The sequence below is a fragment of the Apium graveolens genome, chromosome 5 (genome assembly GCF_009905375.1).
Source record: "Apium graveolens cultivar Ventura chromosome 5, ASM990537v1, whole genome shotgun sequence".
In the NCBI taxonomy this organism is placed as follows: domain Eukaryota; kingdom Viridiplantae; phylum Streptophyta; class Magnoliopsida; order Apiales; family Apiaceae; genus Apium; species Apium graveolens.
In genome coordinates this window covers 107,508,492-107,533,723 of record NC_133651.1, presented here as the reverse complement: position 1 = coordinate 107,533,723, position 25,232 = coordinate 107,508,492, and the positions used below count along the sequence as shown (strand labels likewise).

The following is a 25,232-nucleotide window of genomic DNA, read 5'->3' as shown; positions in this document are numbered from 1 at the left end:
AATTCATCTTTATGTACCAACTTAAGACTAATTATCTCCCAAAGACTTTTATTTTTTGGTAATTCACATACATTCTCACCTTGCAATCACTTTTATGAAGAATCTCTTGATGCCGTTTAGCTTTACAACTTTCGCCAATGAAACTTTTCCCCGAAAGTCCACAAACATATAAATGATGATATATATCTTTATCTTGGTTACGCTTATGGGTCGCTTGTATTTAATAACAAATTCATTTCTTAAAGCATAAAACTTAAAAAAATTGCTGACATCATTCAAAGTATGGAACAATTTTTATATAATGAATTCCATTATCATAATTCATATAAATTTGCACCATATACATTATCATCTTCATCCTCACCCTCGCCCTCAACATTATCATTTTCATTTTCAAGCTCATCTTCACTTTCTAAAATTTTATCTTTCTCAATATTAACGAAATTTTCATCTAAATTAATAAACTCTTCATTTTTCTCAATATTATCTACAAACTCGTCATTTTCAACAAATTGAGGGGTTACAGGTTCTTCGCTCATACTTAAATTATGAAGATGTAAAATTCAATCATCATACAAATTTTCTTTTTTTAGTTTTACGTTTATGATGAAACATACGAGTAAATAAATTATTTATCATGACAAATAAAAATTGAAAAAAAGAAATATACGTAAAATGTATGAAATTTGCTTGAAATTGTTTCAAAAATTACCTAAAATTGGAGTTTTTTGGGAAGTGACGAAGAATTATTTGGTAATTGGTACGGTTGAAATGAGCATAAACGAGAGAGGGTGGTTTGGGATAAGAAAACAGATTTCACCTCGAATAATGTATATGGGACAAAAATATAATTTTTCCGTACCGCAGATGAAATCCGTCGTGCCCGTGACATATTTTTTAGTTAATCTCACCGCCGCTGTTATTTTTTATTAATCCGGTAGCTGTGCGAGCACACCTCATAGTGCTGGGACATTCATACCTACCGAGCACTTACTTCCCCATTATTCAAACCACAACCCCGTAGCCTCTTGGGTCACCTGCGATACCGAGTTTTACTTCATTATTCCCGTCGAATAATATAATGTTTTCCCTGTTCTGCAGTTCCAGTTTGGTGGGCCCATTACCCCTACTTCGCGCTTTAGCCTCTACTCGTACTCTGAGCCACCGCAACTTTCACCTGTTTACACACACTTCACTCACAAACACAATAATAATAAGAAGAAGCTTCTGTTCTCAATCTTCTGCTGTTACAGTGCATAGTACCCCCACTTCTTCTAATGGGTACCTTCTAGATTCTTCCTTTATGATCCCTTCTCTTTAAATTTCATGCATTGAATAATATTTGTATGTATATCATGTATTCATGTTTGATTGGTAATAGTATTATGTATGTGTATTATGGGATTCAATGTAAGTTTTAAGGTTATTGTAGTTTTCTTGATTGTATGTTTTTTAGTGTAATTGGGTTGGTGTATAAAATTGTATATTTATTGATGGGGTTTGTATGAATGTGTCGGGGGAGGAAGGGCTTGATTAGAACTGCAAGGAAGATTTTTAGAACTTTGAGATTGAAGAATAAACACAATTTTATGTTGTTGCTATTTATTTTTCGTAAATTGAGTTAATGCTTATCGTTTAGTCATTGAGTGCATATAGAATAGTAAGTTTAGTGCACTATGTAAGACCGCTTTACTTTGGCCCTGAGCATAATTTTGCTTAGAACAATATGGTCATCTGATCACCCGTAGATACGAAGAAATGAGAGTTACCTAGGTTAAGAATGGAGTGAAATCAATTTTTTAGAGATGAGTACCAAAATTGTGATTAAGCTGACAATTTTAGATGTTGAGTTTGGGTTGGTTAATTGGTTGTTGGTGGAGTCTGATGATTCTGTCTGCCTGCTTAGTTGGTTACGGACTTGCATCGGTTAGGGATAGAGAAATAGAACTAGAATTGGGTACACTAGAAGGGGTTGGATGTTTCGACACCAAATAATGGGTAACAGCAGGGAAAAGAGTTAAAGGACGAATCTATATTAAGGAAAAACGTAATAAGAAAGTATAAGTTTGTAATTTATATATACATATAATTGATATCAGACTTTGGGATGAACTTCTACTGCTTTCTTTTACATATAATTAGAGTATTTAATCTATTTTGTTGATGCTTTAATGTCTCAACCAAAATCTTGGTGTTTGGGTTCGCAGTACAAATTGCTGGTTAGATGGGATTCGAAGAAAAAAAGCACCAATACCATAGAACCAGAGAAATAAAATAGAAAGACCCATGTAGTTGACGGTTCACTCTCCCTCATATATGTAAAATTTATAGATTTTGTTTTTATTTAATCAACATTTTTTAAATTTAATGGTTCAAACTTCAAAATTTATGATTCAAGTAAATTTTAATATTTGACTAGGGATAATCTTTGACTTGTTGATGATTCAAAAAATAAATTCTCAATTATGACGCAGTTGATTATTTTCAAGGGAACTAGGAAATGACTGTATCACCCCTTTTTCTCCTTTCAGCCTTAGTTGTCTAAGTTTAACAGCACTCTGAAAAACATATGGGACACACCTCTCTGTGCAGGACAAACTAACCTCTGTTTCAAGACAGCAATGTTCATATCAAGACCAAAATGAACAGCTAACACTTGAGTATGTGATTCCATTACTGATTATACTTGCAATGATCTGCTACCTTTGCATAAAGCCTGCACTTCGAATCTACATTCCTGGTAACCATGAAACAAACCGTGATATACCATTTGAATTTTGTTTCACTCTGTTAATATTTAAATTCTGTAAGATATCATTAATAATTGATTATGTTTTGCACTGGATATGATCTTTTACAACTTACAGTAAAAATACTTTTGGAAATAAATTTATAAGCCTTTATAAATATTGAACTTCCTGCTGCTATATTTACTTATTTTTAGGACTCAATACTTTGCAGAAACCCTGAGTATGGTCGCTTGCTACCCTGCCCTTCACACCATGGACCACCGAGAATTGAACACTTGGTTGTTAGAGATGGAGGGACTGTTCTAGAATATATATGTAAAGTTTTGGATCTTCCTCCTTTGTAAGTATTTGTACATTGTTGTCTATTTGCTTGGACATTTTTCTTTAGTATCTCTGTTGCAATTCTGAATAAACCAGACGTTAAAGGTTTGTTGCAGATCTTATTCATTTTGGCGCGGTATACTATGCTCTTGTCTGTCCAAAACCTCCTCCTACTGCAACTCCCGAGGAAACTGAGTTGTACAAGGAATATACAGATCCATCAGTTTTAAGCAAGAGAGTATCGATTAAAGGAAAAACTGTGAGGGAAGCACAAAAAACTTTTAGGATTGCTTCTATTGACGAGTTTGTTGAAACTGGAATGTACTTGCGGGTGCATGTACATCCAAAACGCTTTCCAAGGTAAAAAATTTGGTTTCCAGGAATACACCCTGCCCCCTCCCCCGAATCAAATGTTTCTGGTGTTTTTTTGGTAAAGGTCAATTACAGAAAATTAAGTACACTTACTCAGACCCGTCTCCATGCCTGGGGTTCAAACTCTTGAGATCTCTCATATGTATCCAGTGTTAATTGATTTTTTCCCAGGTGTTATGAGATTGACTGGAGTTCAAGAATTATTTCTGTAACTGAGTCCTATGTTGTCCTGGATAAACCTGCTGGTACATCAGTACGTAACTGTTTTTTATCTTTTCTATTTGCATTCTTTTTTTAAAAAAATTATCCTTTATCATCAAACAGATTTGAAGCTTTAGTTGTGCTTTCTCAAAGCTGTTCATGTTCATGTGTGTTTTAACAATATTTTGGTCCATGTATTTTTTGCATCATTTGCAAATTTTAACTTTTTTGGGTACATTTTCATATCTTTATGTATTTGAACTATTTAAGATGGTGCATACACATTTTCATCAGCGTAATACAATCAGTTCAACTTTAAAGTTTTTGCCATGTGACTGTTTGATAAGTGGCCAGTTGCTTAAAATTTGAATGATTGCATCCTTCTAAAAGATATGGAAAAGAGTCTCTACGTCTGTGCCCACTGCTAGGTATGATGTCAATAACTATAGTTAGCTGATCTTATACTAATATTTCAGCTAAAGTCTCATGGTCCAGTTCTTTCTATGTAGTCCTATGTCCTCCCCTGTGCTCAAATATGCCACAGTATACTAATTTTCAATTTAAGTGAGCAAATGAATCATTTCTTCTATGAAGTGCCTATTATTTCTCATATCCATACCAATTTAATCAGTTCTGTAAACTAGCCAGTGGTGCTTACTGTACCTATATGCGCCTTGTTTAGGTAGGTGGAACCACAGATAACATTGAAGAAAGTTGTGCAACATTTGCCACTCGTGCCCTAGGTTTGACTGATCCACTTATGACTACTCATCAGATTGATAATTGCACTGAAGGCTGGTAAATGTTTTTAAAAATTGAGATACTAAATTATTAATTGTACTTGTACTCATAGTTTTATGTATTTACTAACCTTGGAATTTTGGCTCATCCGTGTCCAGTGTAGTGCTAGCTAGAACAAAGGAATATTGTTCCGTTTTCCATGGGAAAATCCGGGTAAGTCCACTAATTTTCTATGTCGGTCAATGTTGATGTGTATATTAGATTATCGTTCGAGGGGAAGGTTTAATATTTAATTCAGGTCTAAGTTTAATTCCTTGCAATCTAGAAGTGTAGAAGAAAAATGAGATTTTCCGTTAAATAAATATAGTAAACTATAAAGCAATTACTACTGAAATTTATCAAAAAGGAAAAGTAACCCGAGAATTAGGGTTCTTCAATTGGTTCAATGTTTTGCGTATTGCGGATATCTACTTCTTGTGCTTTTGCTAGAAACAATTCTTCTAAGATTTATGTTGTTCTCTCCCAAGATACAAGATAGTGCCTATTGCCTACAACTATATCCCAAAGCCATTCCCATGGTTAATCAAAATATAATTTTAAACTATTTAGACTCGAGAATTATAAGTTTCATAGCTCGCATATCAATCTCTTAATCAATAATTGCACTATGTTGACCAAATCATGACTATAATTATGAATCCTCTCCCAATTCATCACACTTTCTATGAAAAAAATTGAAGGTTCGCAACCCCCTTAGTTGGGTTAAGCCCTCAATGATTGATTAGCAAAGTAAAGAAATTCACACTACAATCAAACAAACATATAATATCTGTGAATGCTACATGATCTCGGATTAGAAAATTAGTTACTCATGATAATAAATAAAACATATCTTGACAGGTAAAGTAATGGTTACAAAAGAGTATAGAGTAAAGAAAATACAACTTAAAAAAATCTTTAGTTTTGGATGGAATCTCTTCAATCCTTGCTCAAAATCTCTCACTAAGCTTCTCTCTCGTGTATACACACCAACCCTTATGTTCTTATATATGAATGGGCTATTTAAACATTTTAAAAGTGTTACAAGCCCAGTTAGGAAAATCTCAGAACTGTATTTCCCGTCAGATTTCAAGGCTTTGAATCCAGGATGAAGGCCTTGAGTTTCACTTCCATTCTTATAAAGGCCTTGAGCAGTGAGGTAAAAGCCTTTAGTTTTACTTTGTTCATGTAAAGGCCTTGATCCGTGAAGTGAAGGTCTTGAATTCTCAAGTGAAGCTTTATAATTTTTTTTTTCTGTCCACCTAAACATTCTTTCTCCATGGCTCCTCTTCCCGCGATCATTCTTATCTGTTACAATCATCAACAAAAGTGTAGCTTAGTACCATTAACAAATAAACAGCCGTAAAACGTGGATAAATGAGGTTAAATTTGACAAAAAAAACTTATATATATCTAACCCGTATCAGTTAACTAGGAAAAAGTCACATTATTATGTAGTTATTGGCCATCATCCTCACTATGCAAGGAAAATTGAATTTTTAACATTTAGTGTACAACAGTATTGGATAACAAATTTATTACCTCATCTGTATCTAGTTACCATATAGATCCTTGACTTCAAATGTATATATCTAATTTACATCACGGTCTTTAATTTCTCTATTTGTTTGATATCAGGAAAAAAAGGTAAAGAAGCTTTATCTTGCTCTTGCGGCTGCTCCAGTGCCAATTGGAGTAATTACTCACTACATGCGGCCAGTCAATATTGCCCCGCGACTTGTTTCTGAAGGTAGTCTTTGCTATATCAAAAAGTTGATCCTTTGAAGCGTTGGATATGTTGTAGTAACTCTTAAACAAGTATATAAATGAGTCCCGTTTTTTGCAAAGCTTTGGGGAAAAATAAATTAGCCGCATGCCCACATCTTATATGGAATGTAGTTGCTTTTGTCAAAAGATCTTCCAGATTGCGAGTTTAACAAATTAATCATGGAAATTGATAAAGTTTCCCTTGTTATGCTTTATGCCTCCTTGGACTTTGCTGGAAAGAGGAATAAAGAAACTTCCAATTTTTTTCCTTAATGCTATGAACCTGTATCTACAATTTCGTTGCTTGGTGCCTACTTAAAAATATTCATTGAAAAATTATAGCTTTTGAACATGGAAAGAAGTGATAGATTATCTTCCATTATGCTCCATTGACTTGTTCAGTGTTCAGGGGAGTTGATGACTGAACCATCTTCAGATCAATTCGATGGCTGAAAGCTTTCGAAATCTGTTATTTTCTTTTTGTGTTCAGTATATATCAAAAAGGCCTGTGTCAAGTACAGATTTGTGACGCATTGAAAAAACAATCCCTCAGTGAATTTTTAGGAGGTTTTACTTGAAGTTTTGCTTCTTTTTATCCTACTGTTTCCTGTCTGCTTGATATTAGTAGTTTTAAAACTCAAGTATGTCTCTGTGTAAAAATCTTATTATGATCTATCTTAATCTAGATAACAGGAGTAGTATTACCTGTGAAGTGTGTTTTTCTCTCGTCAAGTAGTAGTTTTGGCTCCCGATGTAAAGTCTTGGTTACATCTATACTGTTCTAGTTTGCTGTACCTTTACTTTCTTAAATGTTTTTGCTGCAAGTCTTCATCACTTTAACCTATCAAAAGACATAACTGGAGCAAACTTCCTTAAGTGAACCATATTTTTTTCCTCGTCTCTTTAGTTTCAAAGGGTTTATCTACGAACCATAATTAGCCAAGTAAATTGTTTGGCATTATATAAGTTGGACTTCTATTTAATGAGATTTTGAGTATTACTTGGACAGAGTAGGTAGTTGACCACCTGCTATACTAACATCTATCTATAAGACCATTGTACCAGTGACAAGTTGTAAAAGCTACATTTTTTATGTGTCGAAATTATTAGTTTGAACTTATGGAATAACCATTACATGCAGAATTCACAAAAAGATGGTATTTTTGCCAACTGGAAGTCTTAGAGTGTATAAAGGTTCCCTGGCCAACTGCTGAAATTGTATATAAATATAGTATCGAGGATTGTGGATGGCCTTCCCAAGAGTTTGCTTATGAGTGCAAAATCAGCTTGTTGACTGGTCGAACTCATCAGGTATCTACAATAACTTTTATTTTGTAGTTCCATGTTCAACCAGATGATGAAATGTTCATGTGTACATATACTGAACTATAGCGCTTACCCACCTTTAAATTCTGTTTTGGTTGGCAACTCAACTTCAGGATTTTTTATATCATTTTGTTGTCCCAAATTAGATGGGGATTTCCAAAGTTAATCAATTTATAAACATACATAATGTTTAAGAATGTAATGGTGCAGTTTAATATTGGGTTTTTTTACTTATATGTCCCATTTTAAAAACTGACTTATAGATATATCCCATTTCTAATTGTATTTATAAATATATCCCATATTCAAAAAGTTTTACAATTTTAAATGTACCATGGTTAATTTCACTGCTTCACATTTTTAAATGTCATATGTAACCCCTCCTACTTGCCTGACTTTGTGCTGCAAGTCTGCTTGCTTATGCTGCTATATTTTGCCCTACGGAAAGATGTTAAGACACTTTAGGTTGGCATGTGAAAATTCAAATTCTTTAAAACAACTCACTTCTCAGTAAAAGCCTGATCAAAGGCCTCTAAATTTTCAAGTGGGTTCTAGATTCAAGAGATACAAACATCATTGTATAACTCCAGTTTATGGATGGAGAGAATATTGTACAAAATGTTTGTGACCAATACATGTTCCCTAGTTTTAACATAACTGAGCTGGATGCAGACTTGATAGAACGCCTGGACTTGCACTTAAATCTAACCTAACTAGCAGAATCTATATAATACATATTTACTCATCACCCTTGGCTGTAGGTTTTTTAAAACTAATTTCTACTTTTCTAGTATCTTATCTGTTTGTATTATGGACATTTTACTATTCTAGTCATATTTAATAGACAAATATGTATATTTAGATATTAATTATATTTACATGAGTTATACATGGGTTAAAAGTTAACCATAGGATATGTATGTAATTATTGAATAAAAAGGGATATATGGATAAATGACTTATTAATCTGGGACATGTTATACAAATTCCCTTTAATATTGGACAAAGGATAGGGGAATATATTGACAATTAGAAAGAAAATTTGTGTGTGTGTAAATAAAATTTAAATAATTATCATAAAACAACTGCTCAAGTCAACTCGACTTAACTTGTATAAGTAGTCCCCAAATAGCTCGAAGCAATTGCAAATGATATTAGGTCTGAAAAGTGGAAGGATATTTACAAGGAAAATAGTGAAGTAGAACTAATAGCAATTACAACAAACAGCAGTTTGAAAAGACAAGACATGTGAGTGAAGCACTATTAAGATACTTTTTCGAGATTTAAAAGATTAGACCACAACGGAACAGCATATAACCCCAAACTGCAAAGATGGACTAGCAAAAGAAAAAACACAGTTTATTTTAGATAGGTTTTTGCTTTGTATATGTGAATATTCTAGAAGGCAGTTTTACAACTTTTAAAAGTGATTATTAGTCAACTTAGTCTGTCTCTTAATATATATAATTTTTGATACAACTCATGTTCTCACTAATTTAACTGCTGACCAACTGAATATGACCATCCATTTTAAACATTTTGTCTGATCATCTCTCCAACAGTGTTTTTACTTATTACAGTATCACCTTGAACATATGACATATTTGCTTTTAACCTTAACCTTTGTACAAATTTCCAAGTCGTTTAACTTTTATTTACAACTTTCCTTTGTATCTTGCTACTTGTTATATACTTACTAATATCTCCCTATATATGCTTTGTTGATACACAAGTAATAGGTATATATTCTGGGAACTTGTGATCAACACAAAGTCATTTTATAAGTAACATATGTGATGACACATAAATAATGCACAACCATAGATGCTGAATTATTGTATATGATGTGATCTTAATCTGATAGAAGTACTTACACCATGATATACACCCCAGTCTCCCTGGTTTCATTAGCATAATTATGGGAAATTTTATAACACCCGGTCCAATGCCTTTTTTTCTGCATGCCTACTTTTCTTGTGTTGAGTAACCTCCTAACTTGTTTTTTGTTTATCAAGGTTTTTTTAGTTAAATATAGGAATTATGGTTGCAGTTAGCTCATGAGGTTGTGCCTAAGTGCCAATATAAAACAGAAATTGAAAGCAAAGTAAGCTATTATTATATTCATGTACATAAAGATGATACTCCCTCTGTTTTTATTTATATGTCGTTTGACTTTTCTGCACGTATTTTTAAGTTCTTTGACCGTATAGTTAAAATAATAATTTTCAAATTTTTCTTTTTGCAAATTAATATTATAGTCATATGTTTTTATTCAAAAAAAAGAAAATTTTAAAAATTACAATTTTAACTATGGAGTCAAAGGACTTAGAAGTGTGTGCAGAAAAGTCAAACGTCATATATTAAAAAACAGAGGGAGTAGTTAAGAAGACTTGCTTAGCCAGAAAAAAAAAGAACAGGGCACAATATGAATATATGCCACCTGAGAGTTTTTAGATAAGCCAGAGGTCGAAAGATACCAAAAATTCCATCATATTATGACATACTTACATTTTTCAGTCATTAATGTTAAAGCAGGAAAGATCCCCTTGACAGTAAATTCATATGATGCAGATTCGAGCACAATTGGCTGCTTGTGGTGCACCAATTGTGGGTGATGCGATGTACATGCCAGCTGCAAGTGCGGAGATTTTAAGGCCTGGATGTAATCCACTTGGGACGTGCAGGAAGCAATATGAAAGTGAGAATGATAAAGAAGTGGCGATTGAAGATTGGATTGCATGTCACGGAAAGGAACCTAGAATAGCTATAGGTCTTCAGGCATGCCAAATTTCATGGGATGATGGAGAGCATTTTTATGAAGCAAGATCACCTTGGTGGAGAATGGAGATAACATAGTGGGGTTAGTAGATGATTTTTGCTACTTGTTTTAGTTACTCGCAGGTTTTAGTAAATTTTCATCAGAACATCTGAGGTTACTGTCTTTGTGAATTTTGCTTAAATATTCAATGTATTTCATGCTTGCTTACTCTTAACATATGAAGTGTTGCCCTTTATTGCTATTTTTATCCGAATTTTGTATAATTGATAAAACTCAAATGAATGAAATTTCAATGTCGGAAAAGTTTATAGCTTTGCACTGTTGCAACAGTGGGGAGCACTTAACTGAACTGAACGACGTCAATCGAACCCCCCCCCCCCCCCCCCCCTAAAATTTCCTAAATGTGTCAGTTTTTCATTTTCATAAGCACAGGCAAGCAAATCCCAAATACTTGTAGAAACATCTTGTTAATTCTTTTATGCAATCTCTTTTCTTTTTGCTAATTAATTACATATGCACACAAGCACACATTAGAAATCAAATTCTTGACCTCACGCAAGGGGACAAAAGCTCAACCACTATGTTCAAAATGTTTGCATGCCCTTCAACAAATTTAGTCCTTGTTTTTGGTCGGTGATGATCTTGTTGATGCAGAAGAAAACTTTGGAGAATAGTTTGAACTTTGCTGCTTTGGCTTTGGCTTCTTTCTGATATTTCGAACATCTGTGGCTTGTTTTCCAGAGTACATGTCAGACGCTTGCTCCAGGGTTTCTCCAAAATCTGTTAGTTGGCTCCAGAAGGAGTGGAATAAAATTATGTTCAGACTTCAGACTTATAGTGACAGCATTGGTAACATTGGGAATATATTACTTGCTAAAGAACCACTTGATTAATTACTTGATGTCTAAAATTTCTCTCGTCCGAACAAATTTTACAACTAGTGAAATCTATGACTTTTCAAGCTCTAGAATAAACATGATTATGTTAGTTTTAAAGGTATAACAGGCAACTAGGTGCCACAATAGCTGAATGACCGGTTCCTAACCCAAAATCAAAGAATTTGTGTTAATCAGAACAAACCTTGAGATGAGCACGAGGACAACGCTGAACACGAATTGCCTACAGACCTTTCAGCAATATCAGAACTTGTGTTAAATTCATCCATCTACAGTTTCAAAACAAATAACACTCATTTTTTTTTTTTTTATATAATTTTAAAGATTTGAAAGTCTCCAGTAAACATAAGAAGAAGATGGAATACTAACCCAAGCAGGTGCATTACCAGCAGGACCATCCCAACCAACATGTGCAAGATGCTTAACATTTGTTGGATACCCTATTTCCATTTCATGCTCCTCCACAACCACCATACATCTTTTACCTAAGACAAACAAATACTACACATTACAAGTTTTATACAACAGTAAGAAACGAAAAGAGAGCCTTACCATTACCGAACAACTTTGATATGTATCTGAATCCTTTGTAAATCCTTTTGATTTTCGTTCCCATATCAAAAATGCGATCAAAATCAGAGACCAAGATCACAACTCCTTAATACAATTGACTACTATCAATTTGGGAAAGCAAACATTGCCTAAAAAATGGATTTTTTTTCCCTATAGCATTTGATCCTGCATAAAATTATTTGTGGAGGTTATGAACATTTATGAACATGCATGTACAGGTTCCAAGAGAATTAAGTTTTTTAATCGACAATAATTCAAAATAGAAAAATAAATCAAAAGACTTCTGTATGCTTGGAAAGAATTTCAAGATCAATACAAGAAGCTTTCAAAATATCATCGTTTGCAAGTGCCCTAAACTAATCGACTTTTTCTTATAAACTTGCCCCAAATATATTAACTTTTTTTAAGAAATGTGGCCCTAGAATATTCTCAAGAGCATAAGCGGCTTGGCCTCAAGGCCGACTCTGCATGTACATAGAAATGACGTGATATCTAAATACATACCAGCAGCCAAATAGAGAGCAAAGATCCTAAAGCGGGGACTGGTTGTGCTCCATTTGACAGACTACATTCTCCATGTTTTTCCGAATGTGAGGATATAAAAGGTTGACACATGGGAAGGAAAAGAAAAAAAAAACAGAAAATGTGTATAAATTGGTGTTCTGAAACAAGGATTTAGCTGGATAGATGATGACTGATGAGAAGGGGGTTTTGCAGGAGATGGAGATATATTAGCTGGAGAGTTGTTTAGTTGTTGCAAGGAAGATATCCAACAAGACAATACAAAACCATGAAATTACATTTCTTTCACATTTTATTACAAAAAATACAAAATCTATGTACATTTGTTGTACACATGATGGCACTTAAATAGCTATTTTTAACGGGAAACAAACACCCCTAGTCATTTATATTTGCGTCATTGCAATATTTTTCTATGGCCAATACAAGTTATCGTCTGTAGCACTATTGTTCAGGGGCAATTTTTTTCCAAAAAAAAACACTAAAGAATAACTTAGAAACGAACAAATAACAGAGTTTTTGAAATTGATTAGATTGTATCTCTGTTCTGGTATTATCACAAGAATTGGTGAATATGTTGGTTATGTGATCTATCGAGAAAAAAATGCTAACAAATTCTAGTTTTCTGGGATAGCATAGGCTATCTCAAAACTCAGGACCGGCCCTATTTTCATGTATAGTTGTTCTGATTAATTACGAACTTCTTTTGATTTTAAATATTACCTCTTACTGGTTTCTTTATTTAAATTTTAATGCCATGAATAAGCTTTTGAATGCAAATATAAATCCAACATGAACTCCTCTTTCTGGTAAGCATCTTTAAGGTTGTTCAGATTTTAGATGCAGTGCAAAGACACCCTTCTAGGTTACGGTTTTGTAGAACAATTTTCTTCAGAGGGTGTGAAAATCTGCTGCAGAAACAATACCGCTCAATTCGTAGACTTTCGAACAAAATTAACTCGAATATAGAAGAGTTGACAACAAATGCTTACATTACAATCTTAAATTACAAGATAACCCAGCATTAATCACTTGATCTGAGAAAAATGCAGAGACAACAGCATTACAACTAAATTTAGTGATAACATTCCCCTACTTTTTTTTTTCTTTTTCTTCTTCATCTAATTCTGAGCTTACTGGAAGCGCAAAGCTTCCAAGCAAACCGGATGACTTGATTGGCACTCAATCTGCATTTTTTTTCCATGCGATCTCTCTTATCTGCAGCCTAAACATCAAACACATCAGCATCGACACAACATGCATTTTTAATATGTAGTTTTACATATATGTAAATATAGTTTTATTCGAAAATTGAAGATGGAAATGATCGGTGGTTGTCTGCATAAATCTCTGCTGCACAGAAATATTATTGGTAGGTTGGTATAACAGTCAATTCTATTGGGGAGCTCAAAATGCAACATGAAATTAATAATAAGGCAACTCATCTCATAACCAAGTGCAGATTTAACAGCATGTGAGCCCACGCCTCAGCTCTCTTGATCCCAGCTGGCCACCTTTCTTTACTTAAACAGTGTCGGTGTGACATCAAATTTCAGGACTAAAAGTGAAGGCTAGAAGGCTAAAATAGTAAATGTGTCACAGACAAGCCACAACACCATCATGTGATTTTAATTTTTGAATACTGTTATGCCTTCATATAGACAGCAACTTTGAAGACAGACATATATATAACATAATTATGCTGACCTTTGAGAAATGCAGCAGAATAAAGCTTAGCTTTCTCAAGATACTCAACTAAAATGGAGAGAAGGGTCATAGTTCTCTTCATTGTAGCTCTCATGGCTGCTTCTTGTTCAGCTCAGCCAAAGAAATCTTTTGAAGACAATTTCAGTATAATGTGGTCTGAAGATCACTTCAAGACTTCAGAAGATGGTCAGATCTGGTATCTTAACTTAGACAAGGATACAGGTACATCTTTATACCACATCAAATTAATGTCGTAAACACATTTTTTATACTTTATAAAACGGGTACATTTCGTCTGGTTTAGTATTTGTGTCTGGATATTAACTCGAGTAAGATCATTCTTGTAAATTAGGTTGCGGGTTTCAAACAAAACAGATGTACAGATTTGGTTGGTTTAGCATGAAGCTTAAGCTGGTCGGAGGAGACTCTGCTGGAGTTGTCACAGCTTATTATGTAAGTATTGATATTAACCAAAACATCTTTTAAAATGCCAACATTACTCATGTCTTACTGATTTAGCAAAAGTTAAAGGATCTCAATATTGAAATTTGCTTGCAGATGTGTACTGAAAATGGGGCAGGACCAACCAGAGATGAGGTAGATTTTGAGTTCTTGGGAAACAGAACAGGGGAGCCATATTTGATACAAACAAATGTGTATAAAAATGGGACTGGAAACAGAGAGATGAGGCACATGTTATGGTTTGATCCTACTGAGGATTTTCACACTTATTCTATCCTTTGGAACAGTCATCAGATTGTGTAAGCCTTTCTTTTATATAAATTTTCATTATGATCCAAATGTTATTATTAGCACAATTCACCGATTCAGTATAGTTAAAGCATTTCTTTACTCTGCAGATTTTTCGTGGATAAGGTTCCGATTAGAGTGTACAAGAATGCAGACTATGAGAACAATTTTTTCCCCAATGAGAAGCCAATGTACTTGTTTTCGAGCATATGGAATGCAGATGAATGGGCAACAAGAGGAGGGCGAGAGAAAACAGATTGGAAAAAAGCACCATTTGTATCGTCGTACAAGGAATTCAGCGTCGAAGGATGCCAATGGGAAGACCCTTATCCTGCCTGTGTATCAACTACAACAAAGAATTGGTGGGATCAATACGAATCTTGGCATCTTACAAAGAACCAAAAGAATGATTTTGCTTGGGTTGAGAGAAACCTGGTTATTTATGATTACTGCAAGGACACTGAAAGGTTTCCAACCTTGCCGGAGGAGTGCTCGTTGAGTCCATGGGAGTAGGGATCATAAAAGATCAATGATTTGTCCATCACCCTCTGGTTTTGGAGAAGTATATACAGAGGCATATGTTATATTCTTTTGGAAATTGTTTGCAAATTAAATTTATTTGTTCAGTTCTATATCCCCAAGTATTATACTATGATATAAACATTTATAACTATCAATTTTTCGAAAAGAAATGCAATTGGAAATACATGACTTGAAGTGTTAAGTAAAAAATTATTGTATTACACAAACATGATGGAAACAGGTCCATGACCATTAGAGGTTCCACGTGGTATGGCAATGCTATATAGTGCCTTGTACTACTGAATGTTTTACAGTTCGACACTTGTACATTTGATACAAATAAATCCAGGACAACCCACGATACTAGTTCAATATTACCGATATTATATGTATTATATCAAGTAGAACACTAAATGTAGATCACTTCGACACTGAGAAGTTAAAATGTCAAGCAGATGGATATGCTGCCACCACAACTTAAAAACCATGTATCTTGATGTGTTCCTTCTTCACAATGCTTGCCTGTTCAGTAGAACAATTAACTTTCTATTAACCAAGAGATCGGTGCATGTACAAGATAAATGTTGGCGATAGGGATTATTGAGAAAATTACTTGAACAAGGAAGGTCGAAACATTCTTCCGCTGATCACCTTGAAGCTGAATAACCTGCATACATTAAACGATTTTTCAAATTGTATTTATGAATATAACAATAAAAAAAAAGAGCAAGGGCCCATACTGAAGCAAAATATGCACACCTTGCCGAGCTCAGGGTCTTGGACTACAGTACCATTACAGCAAAATTCTTTCTTCAGGTCTTTAAGTATCTTATTGTAACTAAATTCTTTCTTTAACCCTTGCACAGTTGTCAGGCTTTTCCTGCCATTACGCTGCTGTATGCGAATATGGACGTATTCCTTTGAGCCAGCACCTGAGTCCTCAGCATTTGCCTCAGCAAAGGGATCTGTCAATACCATGATGTAATACTCATTCCGTCATGTCTATCATCAAAAAGAAATACACCAACAAGCATCATACAGAATTTAAAAATAATTGCTAGTCATTTACTTTAAGAAGGCAGGTTAAAACATAATTTATATGCATACAGATAATTTTCATTCTGAACCTTTAAAAAAATTTACTTAGTACAGATGCTCAACTACAAGGATCTGATATTGGAAAATGGCTTAATGATAGCAATGATGAGAGAGAAAAAGACTGAGAAAATTTAATTTGGTAAGGGAAACATGGCGCCACAAAGCAATAAAAAAATGGTACCTATAAATAGGATAATGAAAAACACCTTCTATTTAAGTTTAATACAAGAGACACGTTTAAAAAGCCTACCGAAGGTTGATGGAATCTGGATGTCAAGCTCAGACATGAACCTTGGCTTCTAGTATTGATTGGAACAAATTTACCAAGTCTGTTGCTTATTGCCTTTATCAGGATGCCAGCTACTGAACAAATAAAAGAAAAATGCATTAGCTATTGAGCCTGTAACCAAGACCGATAACAAAAGACTAGCAAAAAAATTCAAAAGAATGAGTAAATATATCCCAAGCTTAAAAGTTCCACATCCATACTAGAATATCATATAAACAAACCACTAGGCCAGGACAAAAAAAGGTAACCACAACAGATAAAAAACTTAGATATCTCCTCCTCTGCTGATTTCGTATTTAAAAAAAAGATAGACTACAAAAGTCTGTTAGTCCGGGCATAAAGGCTTCATGTCTTAATTATTTAACAAATCATATCTATATCATTTGATTATCTTCAGAAAGACAAACCAAAAAATGTTTGAATCACAACAAAAACTTGGCAGCTCTTAGTTATTCAACAAAGCATATAAAGCAATAATTTCCAAAAGATTAGTAAATATAAATGTGTATTTTAAATCAATCTAATCAAAGATTTGTTTGGTCTGTTAGTCACTCAACCTGTATTTTTCTACTTCCTCACCAAACAGCTTTATTACAATGTAAATCATTACGAAATGAAATGGACTCCGTTATTTGAAATTTCAAATCATCTAAACAGTTTATATGCAACACTGAAGATATCTCCATCCCCCAAAACGATTAAGGATAGTAAGCTCTTTACTGGACTCAGTTGGAATTTTTCAAGTGTCATCTTCGGCAATTCTTTCACAAAACTAATTTTTTTGGCTAAAAAAAGTGTCCGTGTAACTAGACCTCTATATGAGACAAAATGAAGAGTCGGTAGAGGCTAGATTTACATATTTGCATCATTAATGCTATAGACCAAACATGTAGAGTTTGTTTGGTGGGATGGATAATAAAATATGGAAGTGAAATGAGCTTTAACTCCTCTCCATATTTTAAGAGTGCCCCCTATATCTGGCTGTAACTCGGGATATTTTTACAGGCAATCAAAGGCAAGTTGATACACAAACTTTCTTGATCCATAACTCCTTATCATTAATTTTAAAAACAAGCTCCCAAAATATTGATGTATTTTGGCTAATGTCAATAATCTGTTTGCTTTCTTTAGCATCATTGGGGAAGAAAGGACATGTAAATTGCCTACTTCCAGGAACTATGAATAGGATAGAATTTCCAAAACTATAAATATCTTGCTTTCCCAAAGGGCAGGCACATCCACCGTATTCTGATGCAACTTAATATAGTGTGGCTCTCGGACTTGATGTGTTGCTTAGTTCCCTAATAAACATTTTATAAACTCCACCGTAAACTAACTTTTTTTCTTCGAAAATTCCCTAAAACTAAGCTCCGTATTGGGGTGACTCTCAGTTAACACTTATAGCATACGTCTCCTCTTGCAAATATAGATGCTTTTAGTACAATGATGCGGCATTTATACTTGTTTTTGAACTTCATTTCAAGCTTTTAGTTGATTTCATCTATAGTTAGAGTTCATCCGGGTGCTCTTATTTCACTATTATTTCATTATCTTACACTTTCAAAACCAAATGTTTCCCTGTCCCTAAATTGGTCCATCTCAATCTTCTACTAGGACACTTGAACCCCAACATTTGGAGTTAAGTTTCCTTCATGTCTTCAAGTCAGAATTTGTCGTCTGATTATTAGAGGCGGCGCTCTTCTATTTATTCCATTCCTGACTTGATGCTAAGCAAATTTGCTCCCCATCCACTCATTGCGTAATATTGTGTTCAACAACCATATCAGCACTCGAAATCAATCCAAGCTACAAGTCTACAACATTTTTTGAACCCTCACAACCATTTTTGAAATTCACAATGTCTTCCCCTTAATATTCCTATGCACAAAATATTCATTATTCAAACCGATGCTATTACAGCAAGTAAATAAACAATATATAGCTCACACCAATCACAGTAGTAACAATCAGAATCTCATTTTCGAGAAGAAAAAGGCTTGAAAAGCTAAAGTAAACTCCACCTCAAGAGAAATAATAAAAAGAGACTAAAGAATAAACAAGCTGATCTTTATTACATATATTTTCAACTTAAAAACTGCTTGTACAGGTGCCCTTAACACACAATTTACCCATAGATGTTTGTACATACATTATTTCGAAAACATGCAAACTTAATAAAAATCCCCGCATAAAAAACCCTGAAGAGATATCTTTATAATCTCAAAACAATACATACATACATACACACAGCTACACATACATAAAAAAAAACCTAAAATGAATTTTGATAATCTTGAAAAAAAACAAAAAGTCCCAAATGAATTAAAGACATAAAGAACTTTCAAATAGGTGCCACAAAATAAGGTAAAATTCAAGAAAAGACAATATTTAACAGCATGAAAAACAAAAATTAAAACAACCCCATGAATCAAACAGAACAAACAGATATATAAAGATTAAATTTAAATGAAAAAAATAATGGTAAAATGATCACCTGATGGAGTTTTTGAAGGCAGAAAGAGAAAGAGGAGAACGGATAAAGATTGGACAGAAATATATATTATTTATATTATAGTAAAGTGTGTGTATTATTGTATGTAAATGCATATGCCAAAAATGGATGGTAGGTGAAGAGTGACGACTCAACACAGGAAAATAAGGATCTTCACGGGCGCTCATATTTTGGATTTCTCAACTAATTTCGGTGATCATGATAATAATAATAATATTGAGCTTCAATTAAAAAATGGGTTTTTTATATGAAGGATTTATCAAGTGTGTGGCCATGAACACATGATAAGTACTAAAATTTATAAAGTTTAGAGTATTTTAATTGGTGTATTTGTTGTAAATGCAGACGTCCACCATTATAATATCGTTTTATGAATATATGTCTAACTTTAAAAAATCACCGGCATAATAACTCGTGCAACATACAACGTCACTATCTAGAATATTTTTTTACAACACATAATTATATCATTCTTAATTATTTATTTATTAATAAAATTATGTAATATCTAATATAAGTTGATTAAGTATCAATGCGTATGATTTGTATGTAAAATATTACCAATTTGCATAATATTTTTAATTTAACTCATTGAATGAATGACACATTTTCTTGTATGTGGTATGTAATTGTACAAGTAGTGTCATTAGCATGCATCTATACACAAAAAAGTATTCTAGTATGACATATAAAGTAAAAATTAATATAACCATTAATTTACGTTGACTTTTAATAATTAAATGTTAGTTTTTGAGATAAATGTGTCTGTATCGAATTGTTAGGCATTCAAGTATATTGTAGAGGGGATGAATATAGTATGTTGACAGGGAAATTTGGTAGCAACAAAATTCGAGGTAAGTCGTCGGAAACAAGATCTACGACGGGGGTCTTTCGCTGAAGAAATTAAACAGGGTGTGGTGGTTGTGTTTAATGGTGGCTGAAATTGTTTAGGGTAAGTGGTGGCTCCTTTGTGCTCTCCCTTCTTCCCCTTGCAGTTTGCCTCCATATCCATATTTATAGAGAATCAAGCCAACGTAATTCTTGGGGAACAAGAAACCTAATGAGTTTAGATTTATCATCCCGATGCCCAGTAGGAAACCTACTAGAAACCATCTTTTACTAGTTTTAGGAAGCCGATGAGGCCAAACGACAAAGGCCCAAGACTCATACACGGCTTCGAGACTTGAAGGATAAAGTATCTCCCCGACCGAGGGTAACCTTCCGCTACCAACTGTTTCTTAATCCATGAACGCAGGTATAACCATGTTAGATATATTTGATAATGTCATGGCTAATATGTTTTATGTTTAGATTTCAGATCTTATTTGAACAGGACAAATCAGTACTTAACTGATCAGTACTTATACTGGACGTCAGGACTTAAGGGATATCAGTACTTATGTTATCAGGAGATAAGCATCAGGAGATAGATATCAGAATTTAAGTGCTGAAGGACGATCAGATAAGGACAGTAGCTGATTAAAGTTAAGAAGATCAAGATAAACATAAGAAGAGATATGCATGAAGAAGGAATTCCGTAAAGAATGGAATACTTGGAATAAAAGATATCTGATTGATATATATTAGGAAGCAGAATTATATTCCATATCAATTAGCGATTATCTTGTAACTGTGTAATATATAAACACAGACATAGGGTTTACACTACAAGTGTTATCATTATCGAGAATATTATTTACTGTAACCCTAGCAGCTCTCGTGATATTTTGTTCATCACTGAGAGATAACAGTTCCAGATTGTAACAGAGTTTATTGTTTCAATAAAGTTTGTTTTCTGTTACATAAGTTCTTGAAGTTTGATTTGATTGTAATAAACACTGTATTCACCCCCTCTACAGTGAAAGTGTGACCTAACAAGTGGTATCAGAGCCTTCTGTTAACACACATACAGTTAAAGATCCAAACACAATCATGTCTGACACAGAAACTCCAACTAAGCCTACCAAAACTGAGGAATCATCAAAGACATCAATTCAGAGTCGATATGAGACTATCAGAGTTCCCATATTGAGACCATCTGAATATCCCATATGGAAGGTAAGGATGACCATGTTTCTGGAAGCAACAGATCCAGAATACCTTGATAGAATCAAGGAAGGCCCTCACAAACCTACCAAGCTCGCTGTTGTAGTTGCAGGTGAAGCAGCAAAGACTGTACCAAAGGAAAAGAGTGATTACACTGCTGAAGATATAGCATCTATTGCTAAGGATGCCAAGGTACGACACTTACTGCATAGTGCCATTGATAATGTAATGTCAAACAGGGTAATCAACTGCAAGACTGCCAAGGAGATATGGGATGCACTGGAGACAAGGTGTCAAGGAACTGAAATAGTTAAGAAGAACAGGAAGACAATACTCACTCAAGAGTATGAACATTTTGACTCAAAATCTAATGAGTCATTGAATGATTTATATGATAGATTTGTCAAACTTTTGAATGATTTGTCATTGGTTGATAAAGAGTATGATCTTGAAGATACCAACCTAAAATTCCTGTTAGCTCTTCCTGAATGTTGGGATTTGAAGGCAACAACAATAAGAGACAACTACAATCTTGATGAAACAACTCTTGATGAAATCTATGGAATGCTCAAGACTCATGAACTTGAGATGGAACAAAGAAGCAAGAGGAAAGGAGGAAAGTCAAGGACAGTTGCTCTCAAGGCTGAAGAGGAATCCCCCAAAGCACCTTCCTCAAAGAAAGACAAGGGTAAAGCTCTTTTCATAAAGTCTGATACTGAGTCATCAAGTTCTGAGAGTGATGATAACTCAGATTCTGAAAGCTTGCCTGAAACTGATGCTGATGAGGAGATGATGAAGCTGTGTGCTCTTATGGTGAAAGGAATCACAAAGATTGCATACAGGAAGTTCAGGAAGGGAAAGAAGTTTTCCAGGAAAGGCATAAGTTCTGATAAGAAGAATTTCAGAAGATCTGAAGGAAGAGGAGGAAAGTCTGACAGAGGAGATTACGCCAATGTTAAATGTTATAATTGTGGTGAGAAAGGCCACATATCTCCTGATTGCAAGAAGACCAAGAGTGACAAAGGCAAAGCTCTTGTCACAAAGCAGAAAAGCTGGACAGACACCTCAGACTCTGAAAGTGAGGAGAACTATGCATTGATGGCAAATGCTGATAAATCAAGTTCTGAGAGCAGTTCTGAAGCTGCTGAAACAAAGGGCAACAGGAAAAATATTTTAGTTCTGGACAGTGGATGTTCAGGACATATGACTGGAAATAAGGCCCTGCTATCAGACTTTGTGGAGAAAGCTGGCCCAAGTGTTTCTTATGGAGATGGCAACATTGGAAAAACTTTGAGATATGGCAATATCAATCTTGGGAATGTCATCATTAAAGATGTAGCTCTGGTCTCAGGACTTAAACATAACTTACTGAGTATAAGTCAAATCTGTGACAGAGGTTATCATGTTGATTTCTTTGCAGAACATTGTGAAATAGTTAGTAAATCTAAAGGAAAAGTTGTTCTGAAGGGATTCAGGCGTGGTAACATTTATGAAGCTAAGCTTTCAACAAGTTCTGTAATAACCCCAATTTTTGGGAAATTTTGAAACCCTTATGAATAGTATTTTTGCTGAATGAGAAAACTTTTCATGCCACACTATATAGGGGTTCTGATATGGATATTCTGAGATTTTATTAGTACTTTATATGGGATATAAGTGTATGTAAAGATCGTCAGAATCCAAATCCGAACACTTTAATTTTTCCCGGAAATCCAATAGATACGGAAAGAATTGAGTATAAGGTAACAGGATAAAAGGATTTAAATTAAAGGATTATAATAGAGGATCATAAAAAGGAATATAATGTATTGAGAAAGGTTAAGGGAACCTAAGTAATAAGATCCCGGGTATGATCCCTCAAACGATAAACGAAAACGAAAGTTAAGCGAACAGTATAACAGATCAGCGGTCATTAGGCAAACAATTAGGAAGTTAATCAAAGGGATTAGAGAGGATGATGTCACCCAACCTATGAGAAGAGGACAAGGAGGGGAGGATGACATCATGAGGATGACACAAGCATGACATGGGAAGGAAGGAGATGTGGTGGCTTTTTAACCACACAAAATCAAGGGCAACTAGGTAATTTACTAAAACAAACACAAAAATCAAACCAACCAAGCCAAGCAAATCATTTTTCATCAAAATCAAAAAGAAACCAAGGCATTGTTCTTCATGCTCTCGGCCAAAACAGAACCAGCACACTAAAACTGCTGTATCTCCTTCATTTCTCACTCAAATATTGTGTTCTATAGCTCATTGGAAAGGTATTGAGATGACATACAACTCTTGTTCACACGTCTCGTCTAAATAATCATGGTAAGACCCTCATTTTTACAGTTCTTTAAATCGGACTTTTAGAAACTTCAAAGCCTAACTTTGTGTTCTTGATTTCTTTGGAAAGATCAAGCTTGTAGGAGGCTCCCTAAGGCTTCCTAGCAACTTAACACCTCCCAAGGAAGGTATAAACTTCAAACCCTAGCCTTTACTTTATTTGTTAGTAAGTTTAATGGTTGGTTTTGTGAAATGAGAAGCATGGATTGTGTTTATTAGTAGTTTGGTTTGATTTGGAAGTGTTTTGGTAATTGAAGCTTGATTATAGTTCATAGGTCTTGATTGTGGTTGTTTGAGTTGAAAACCTTGGAGATTATGGACTGATGTGGTATGGTTTCGGTGAAGTTTTGTTGTATTGATGGTTATGAGTTGGTTGGTGGTTAATTGGAGTAGTTTAAACATTGGTAATCGCGTAAACATAGCCGTCGTAATGTCCGATTTACTTTAGACTGCTTTTGTTCATAACATTTGGACCCGAGAACTCCCTGCTAGATTATGACCATTGCCATGTTTAGATAGTTCATGTTACGAGCTTCGTTTTGATATGTAGTTCGTTTGATTCCGATGTACGGTTTAGGAGAAACGACCGTTTCAAGTAACGGCGTTTCGCGAACGAATCATTTCCCCTCGCCTTACTTTGAAACATAGGTTAAAGACCAAAAGGGGTTAATTAATGTATGAAACAATTATGGTAAGAGTGTTAGGCAGTTGGTAAGACACTCACGAAGGAATCGCTTTAAAACTCGTAATGGTTAATTTATTAAAAATGGTGGAGCCGAGGGTACTCGAGTGACTTAAGAGAATCAATAAGCGCAAAACAAGCGTTAGAGTCTAAGTTAGTTAAAGTATAGATTTACAAGTGACTTTGGTTTAATTCCAACTTACTTATTGTTTATAGGTTACCAGACTCGTCCCGAGCCTTTTATCACCCCAAGTCGCTCAGGCAAGTTTTCTACCCGTTATAATTGTTGTTGTGATGAATATATGTATTTGCATTATCTTGCGATAGATGCATGTTGGTTAATTAGCAAATGATGCAATATATTGAAGCATGCTGCTATGGTATATATATATGCATGCCTGTTTCACATTCTTTCCATATATATCTGTTGATTCAGTTGATAATACCTATGCTAGAGGATAGCGGTAATTTGCATATACCCTTAGTACAGGGACCCAAAAGTGAAAATATTTTCTAAAACCGGGAGTCGAGGATCCCGAGTAGATTTTGTATATATGGATATAAATATATATATATATATATACTTATATATATATATATGGTCATAGTTTTCAAAACTATTAATCGAATAAGGTTTATTCGATAACTTTAACTTTATTTTATTATTGAATATTATTTCGAATATTATTCGAAGGCGTATGACTCCTATATATTAAATGAATATTATTTTGAATATTCATTCGAGGACTTATGACTCCTTTTATTTTATTAATGAATATTATTTTGAATATTCATTCGGGGACTTATGACTCCTTTTATTTATTTATCTGAATATTATTTGAATATTCATTCGAGGGCTTATGACTCTTTTATATTATTTATTGAATATTATTTTGAATATTCATTCGGGGACTTATGACTCCTTTTATTTATTTATCTGAATATTATTTGAATATTCATTCGAGGGCTTATGACTCTTTTATATTATTTATTGAATATTATTTT

General features: G+C 34.1%; 4 protein-coding genes across 7 annotated transcripts; 2 read left to right on the top strand and 2 right to left on the bottom strand.

The window, feature by feature from the left end:
- The first annotated feature begins 828 nt into the window (after nt 1–828).
- On the top strand, nt 829–10,589 carry LOC141724357 (RNA pseudouridine synthase 6, chloroplastic). Its single transcript, XM_074526477.1, has 9 exons — nt 829–1,281; nt 2,962–3,090; nt 3,177–3,431; nt 3,615–3,696; nt 4,327–4,442; nt 4,544–4,598; nt 6,063–6,174; nt 7,333–7,502; nt 10,089–10,589. The coding sequence occupies exons 1-9, from the start codon at nt 1,082–1,084 to the stop codon at nt 10,371–10,373; spliced, it is 1,404 nt and encodes a 467-aa protein (XP_074382578.1). The 5' UTR covers nt 829–1,081; the 3' UTR covers nt 10,374–10,589.
- A 158-nt stretch (nt 10,590–10,747) lies between these two features.
- LOC141661505 (CRIB domain-containing protein RIC9-like) lies at nt 10,748–12,596 on the bottom strand. Of its 3 annotated transcripts, none has more exons than XM_074468529.1 (5): nt 12,270–12,596; nt 11,745–11,930; nt 11,562–11,693; nt 11,377–11,461; nt 10,748–11,076 (listed from the first exon to the last, which is right to left on the bottom strand). In XM_074468529.1, exons 2-5 carry the CDS (start codon nt 11,745–11,747, stop codon nt 10,910–10,912), a joined length of 387 nt encoding a protein of 128 aa, XP_074324630.1. In that variant the 5' UTR covers nt 11,748–11,930; nt 12,270–12,596; the 3' UTR covers nt 10,748–10,909. The 3 variants fall into 3 exon arrangements, with proteins under 3 accessions (XP_074324630.1, XP_074324629.1, XP_074324631.1); XM_074468528.1 differs by having other exon boundaries at nt 11,562–11,677; nt 12,270–12,595; XM_074468530.1 differs by lacking the exon at nt 11,745–11,930 and having other exon boundaries at nt 11,562–11,677; nt 12,270–12,595.
- A 1,389-nt stretch (nt 12,597–13,985) lies between these two features.
- Nucleotides 13,986–15,376, top strand: LOC141724355 (putative xyloglucan endotransglucosylase/hydrolase protein 8). Its single transcript, XM_074526474.1, has 4 exons — nt 13,986–14,216; nt 14,347–14,447; nt 14,553–14,755; nt 14,855–15,376. Exons 1-4 carry the CDS (start codon nt 14,048–14,050, stop codon nt 15,255–15,257), a joined length of 876 nt encoding a protein of 291 aa, XP_074382575.1. The 5' UTR covers nt 13,986–14,047; the 3' UTR covers nt 15,258–15,376.
- Nucleotides 15,377–15,436: 60 nt separating this feature from the next.
- On the bottom strand, nt 15,437–19,307 carry LOC141724356 (protein translation factor SUI1 homolog). Of its 2 annotated transcripts, XM_074526476.1 has the most exons (6): nt 19,148–19,302; nt 18,210–18,531; nt 16,615–16,727; nt 16,026–16,231; nt 15,880–15,933; nt 15,437–15,788 (listed from the first exon to the last, which is right to left on the bottom strand). In XM_074526476.1, exons 3-6 carry the CDS (start codon nt 16,649–16,651, stop codon nt 15,744–15,746), a joined length of 342 nt encoding a protein of 113 aa, XP_074382577.1. In that variant the 5' UTR covers nt 16,652–16,727; nt 18,210–18,531; nt 19,148–19,302; the 3' UTR covers nt 15,437–15,743. The 2 variants fall into 2 exon arrangements, with proteins under 2 accessions (XP_074382577.1, XP_074382576.1); XM_074526475.1 differs by lacking the exon at nt 18,210–18,531 and having other exon boundaries at nt 19,148–19,307.
- Between the last annotated feature and the right edge of the window lie 5,925 nt (nt 19,308–25,232).